Raw genomic sequence first — 6,276 nt, 5'->3', positions numbered from 1 at the left:
TTAACATACACATTTCAAACACGGGGTTGTGGCCGGTTAGAGAGTCGGACTTGTACCCCGAAAGTGTCCGGGTTCGAGTCTCATGTCCGGCAGGAATTGTAGGTGGGGGGAGTGAAAAACCACCACTCTCTTCCACCTCAATACCACGACTGAGGTGAGACCCTTGAGCAAGGCACCGAAACCTCAGCTGCTCCCCGGGCGCCGCAACAATATGGCTGCCCACTGCTCCGGGTGTGTGTTCACGGTGTGTGTGTGTTCACTGCTGTGTGTGTGCACTTGGATGGGTTAAATGAAGAGCACTAATTCCGAGTATGGGTCACCATACTTGGCCACACGTCACTTCACTCACTCACTCACTCACTCACTCACTCACATTAAAATGCGCAAAATCATGTTATTTCTTATTTACATTTAATGCAGGGATTCTTTTTTTTGTCAGCAAAACCTCTTTTGCTCAGTGTATTTACTTGAACTACCCCTGAGATTTTAAGGTAGGCTAATAAGTAACACATTTGCATGCTCACGGTTCTCTGACTTTGATTTACGCTGAACATGACATGCGGGTAAACAAATTAAATATTGAATTTTTTTAGTAAGTGTTTTATTTTGATTCATGTTATTTTAAAATGATTTATTTTCATTTTACATTTTTTTATGATTTACTTCATTATTAGCTTTTCATCAAACTCACAAACCCCGTTTGGTAAACCTTGACGTAATGTTTAATGCACTTTGTTGTTAATAACAATGAATGGAATTTTTTTTTTTTCTTTGCATTTTTACATTAATATGGTACAATATTATCCTATTTAAATCAATGTGATAAATGAGTCAAAAGTAATCAAAAAGTAATCTGATTATATTACCTAAAATGTAATGTAATTGATTACGTTACTAACTGCAATTTGTGTCATGTAATTTGGAATCAGTAACGGATTACAATTTTCAAGTAATCTACCCAGCCCTGTGTGTGAGAACATTGGCAAGAGTTAACATGCTTGCTGAGGGAAGCATCGGGGTTTTACCGCAGGACGGGTTTGTTTTGTGTTTATCATGTCTAACCTTTTCAGTCTCAATGGGTCATCACTTTTCTTTTTAACAGTTTAGCTTATATATATAATAATGTGGATGTTATCGTTAGAAATGGTCTATTAACAGTAAGGATAAACTAATTTGTATTGATCATAATTTATTGCTTCATTTAGAGTACAAATGTAAACATTTATATAGGGTCGGAAAGAGTGTTTCAAGGATCAGTGAAGGTACACGTTAATTCCTTATTGAAAATATCAATGAAGGTCCCTCGATGAAAATAGAATAAAATAATATTTTTGTTGTTCGTAGTAAGAGTAACAAATATTTAGCATTGTAATTGAGTATATAGCCATCACTTCAATCGAAAAAAAAAATAGAAAGATTCTAAAATCTTAGTGTTTTTGAGGAGCTCCCCTGTTAATCGATTATGGTTTTATAGCAGTGAAGATTACTTTAGTAACTAAATACTGCTGAAACTATTATCAGACAGCGCACGTTACGTAAAACAGAACGGCTCAATAATTCATACGCAAGCCTTTTAAAGCTGAGCCGCCTTCATACGATGACCTGTACCGGTTTAAGTCTGTCCTTACCCCTCTCTCTCACACACACACACACACACACACACACACACACACACACACACACGAGATAAAGGCACCAAACAACCATAGACCGTGATAGAGTTTGTTGAATTTATTTGACAAAGTATTCTCGTCGTGTTGTTGTTTTTTTCTCACTCTCTCTTTTTGTCTCAGGTTTGTGATATTTACAGTAATAAAAAATACATTTTTTTTAAGAAGGATTACATTCCACACTTACATTGCGACGTGTAGCATGTTCCTTTTATAAAGTGCATCGTACTTGTCAGATTTCAGGTCACAATACAAAGAGAAACAAACAAAGCAAGAAAATGATCAACAACGATTACATCACAGTATCAGAGCACCCATCCACATCTCCGACCGCTTGCTAATAAGGGCCACATAATTGTGCTGACAGTTTACCTACATAAAAACATTCCTTCCAGCTCTATAGATGATTGCAAAAGTGATTGTAGATCATAGTGAGACTTCATCAGTAATGCACAGAGATTTGGAATTTAAAGAATGGGCTACATTTGGGTGCAGTGGTTACATAACCCCACAGGCTCTTCTAAAGGCTTACTGTTTCTCTCTCCTCCCTTATTTTAGGAAGGCGCCTTCTCGCTCTAATGTAGCTGTTGATGGGAAACACAGAGCTCTGCTTAATGGCCCAGAAAACAGATTTCAAGTTCCCTACATAAATGTAACATTTCATGCTCTTCAAGGTTATTTTTAGCAGGGCCAGATTTAGTGATAATAGAGCTTCCATGCGGTTAGGTGCCGTCATTCAGACGACCTCTCTCCATTTATGTATTCCAGCGCTGACATCACGACAGAAGACTAAGGTACACTGGTCTCACACTAGATTTTTCTTCTTTCTCTCTTTGTAACTTGCAAAAAGTAGCCTCAATCGCCTGTACTGTAGCTCCAGAGGAATGCAGTCCGCTTGTATTTGATCCAATACTGACTAAAGATATGTGAAATTCTAGATGGCTGCCTGTCTGGCATACTTCAATTCTGTGATGATATCTGTGGTGTTAGTAATTAGATAGGTCACTTTTGAGCATGAGGCTGGGGGTGGACCATCTGTCTGTAGTCTGGCACACAAAAGGGCTGTCCCAGTCCAACAAAATGCTAAAGAGAGGACTGCATTGCTCTGCTGGTAGCCGTAGTGGGCTCCAATGTCCAAGAGAGGGTGGAATGCAGCCATTCCCCTGGCGTAGAAAGTGCGCACCACCTGGTTCTCTGGGTCTATTTTTGAGTTTTAACTTTTAGACCCATCTGTTAAAACTAACCACTACTAAACAGACTATATCCTGTCTGTGTTCAGTAGTCAAGCTCACTAGAAATCAACTATCTGGACCCCAAGCTGTGCTTCAGCCGCTGCAAATTTGAAGGTGAACGGTACTGTCGACATAGTCAGGTGATGTTACAAATCATAATCCTGGTTTTTACTGATCTGATAAACACATGAAATCAATAAGACACTAGTAATTGAAATTATGGCACTTTCTGTCTTTTTAGTTTCATTAGTTTTTTTGTTTTTCTGTTTTTGCTTTTTTCTAGGAAACCATCGATAAGAATTCAGGTACTGAACACACACACACATATATACACACACACACACACACCAAAACAACATCATAAAACTCATGCCCTGATGTGTATAAAAAATATACATTTCCATACAGCATTGCATAAGAAAAATAACCGCTGGACCCCTGAACAAACTGAATCTATGGCATCCCGTTGAATACATTGTAGTGGAGAGATTTGCTGAAAAACACTGATATTTGCCAAGTGTTGTGTATTATGTGGGTTAGGTTATTTTTTATATTTTTTATAAGTGGGCACAGTGTGACAGGTCACTGAACCCCACTCCTGACATAAGTGAAAGGTATAAACAAATGGTTCTCTCACTCTCGCACACACAACCACAAACAACCAGGCATATCACACAATCGTCCAAAAAAAGACTGGAGAATTGTTTCACAGTGTCCAGACTGTGAAATAACTCCACAAAAGTCCATCAGGTTTCGTACAGGTCACTAAGAGTATTGAGGTTAGTCAGAGGGCACCTGGATGGGCTCTCAAGGCCAACTTTGAATACTTGTACTACAATGTGAAAGCACATCCTAGAAAACAGTACAATTGATTTAAAGTGTTGAAACACCCTGATCTCACTAACCTATTCTCAGTCTGTTTTTATCATGTTCAAGTCAGGAAGTAAAATTAGCTCTGTTGATGGCCTCATTGTGATTGTAGCTCTATCAATGAACGTTGCACTTTAATTCATTATTGCAGAAGAGAAAAGGTAAGGCCAAAATTAAGATACTTTGCCGGAAATGAGGGGTCATCAGAACAGCTGTGACATTCATACACCCTCGAAAAATACAAGGCTTTGTTACGGTCATATTTCAAGCTCCACAAATATCTATGCATATAAAATATTATGACAACTAATCCTTTAGCTATTAGTGATGTTTCTTTTGCGCCATTTTGAAAAGCATTGTGTTTCTCTGTGTTGTCCTTTGAGGGGTTTTTTTTTGGTTGGTTGTATAGCATAATATAAATCCATTTCAACAGATTTAGCGATGTGTTTTTAAATCTTACATGCTATTTCAAGTCTTTTTGGCTGAATCTTTAGTACATTCTGTCCCATTTTGGCCTAGTTATCTGATCTTTTACTAAGCCTTCATGCAGATCTATTTACACACTAGCCTGCCCCTAACTCAACTATATCTAATAATCACCAAGATCATTTTTCTGTACAGACCCAGAAGCATTTGTCTTATTTAAGCATTGATGTCTCAGTTGGCCTTCTGCAAAACTGTCTTGAAAGATGTTGCCTGACGTGAAATTTAAAGCGTTGTGGCTGACACCTCATTTCGCACTCAGACCTTCATTAACCCTGCCGTTTCGCACTAAATCCAAAATGTGTGCTCAATGGATTCCAGAAAAAAATGTGTGAAAATATTATTTGCTTTACAACTTTGTGGCAGAAGATATTTCACTGTCATTAGGGACGTTAGATAATAATAAACCAATTCAGCATGTCTAAACAAATTGGATTTTCCCAGGGATTTTTACATTTATGATAATACATTTCACTGCAAATGACAAATAAATTGCGCTTAAATGAAAGAGGTCATTTTTTCTTGCATCTGAATTTTAGTTTTTAAAAAAAGTGATTTGATAAAATTGGCTGGAAAGCGACAGATGCTTGCGAGACCGTGTTTTCTCTCTGTCATTCATACATTTTTAAGTGAACACAGATTTAAGTGTTAGAGGCGGGTTTGCAAGGGAATAGCCTCATTGTACCTGCTGCTGTCCGTGGTGCTGAAAGAACTCCGTATAGCATGAGCATGTACATGAAAGCTGTCTTCACACAAATTAGGTCAGTTTTGTAATCATTTTGTTAACGGTATATATATATATATATATATAATTTATTTTTTTATTTTATTGATTAGATATATAGTATAGGCTATAGATTTGTGTCACTGGGCCTGTACTACATATCTCAGAATATCCAGATTATTCAGATCATGTTCAATTTGAACTGTCTTATGTCTGATACAACTTGAAATTTTGTGCATAGAGGTCTATGCATTAAAGACATCTAATAATACATTGCAGGTTGACATCTTGGATCGCAACACCTACTACACAACCAGCAATGTTTGACTGGGATCCCACCAAGGAAGGACATCATATCATTAACACTGACACAGTACAAACTAATTATGTGAGTCCGACCTATACATCGCTCGATGTCCTTGGCCGCAAGGAGAAGTTGGACGGCACGCATCCACAGCAGGCTAGCCAGAGGGATTTCTGGATGTCCGGATTTCTGTAAGCGTATATGATTGGGTTTATGACAGAGTTGCATGTTGCCGGCAGCACTGTTGCATACGTGTAGATCATCGGGTATCTGGAGTCTGCCACAATCGAATACATGGCGAAGGGCATCCAACATGCAGCAAAGGTGCAGAGGATGACGGAGAGCGTGGATACACCTTTTGTGGTGGAAATGGCCATGAACTGGTGCTGAACAGCGATTTGCTGCGCATGGCGGAAGGCAATCTTACAGATCTGTAGGTAAAGCTGCATCATGAGGGCAAACACCAGCAAGAACGTCACAGCAAGTACCACAGCATTGTTCTTGGTGACCGGCCGGCAGATACTGCAGCTGGCCTCGTCTCTGAGGCAGTTCCAGCCGAGCACTGGCAGTAGGCCCAGGATGATGCACACCAGCCAAATGAGAACCACCATGACATAGGTGAATGTCACCGTGCGTTCCGTGTGGTAGGTCAGAGCGTTGTAGAGGGACAAGTAGCGATCCACCGTGATGGCCAGGATGTTGAGCACAGATGCAGAAAAGGCGGCGATCAGCAAGCCAACGGAGATCAGAGTTACAAACTCCGTGTTCAGCATATAGATGAAGACGAAATTGAGAATGAGGCCGAGTCCTGCGAGCAGGTCTGCAAACGCGAGGCTCCCTATCAGAATGAACATGGGGGCTCTCAAGGTGGGCGTGTAGAACAGGATAGCGATCACGATTGCATTCTCGCAGGAGATGAGCGTGCCCGTCACGCACAGTGCAATGTCCCACGGGTTAACGGGAAGTGGCCTCAGCTCTGCCGTTCGCACCGGT

General features: G+C 39.9%; 1 protein-coding gene across 1 annotated transcript; it reads right to left on the bottom strand.

Annotated features, from left to right (window-relative positions):
• Positions 1-5,128: 5,128 nt before the first annotated feature.
• LOC107669135 (G-protein coupled receptor 12-like) lies at positions 5,129-6,275 on the bottom strand (the record flags this gene model as incomplete). The annotated part of the gene is made up of 1 exon (XM_016461258.1): positions 5,129-6,275. A coding segment is annotated over one exon (897 nt), but the record flags the coding sequence as incomplete, so codon positions are not given.
• Between the last annotated feature and the right edge of the window lies 1 nt (position 6,276).

The sequence above is a fragment of the Sinocyclocheilus anshuiensis genome, unplaced genomic scaffold (genome assembly GCF_001515605.1).
Source record: "Sinocyclocheilus anshuiensis isolate Anshui unplaced genomic scaffold, SAMN03320099.WGS_v1.1 scaffold337, whole genome shotgun sequence".
Lineage (NCBI taxonomy): Eukaryota > Metazoa > Chordata > Actinopteri > Cypriniformes > Cyprinidae > Sinocyclocheilus > Sinocyclocheilus anshuiensis.
The sequence above is the reverse complement of the archived record's forward strand: the minus strand, read 5'-3'. Positions and strand labels throughout refer to the sequence as shown.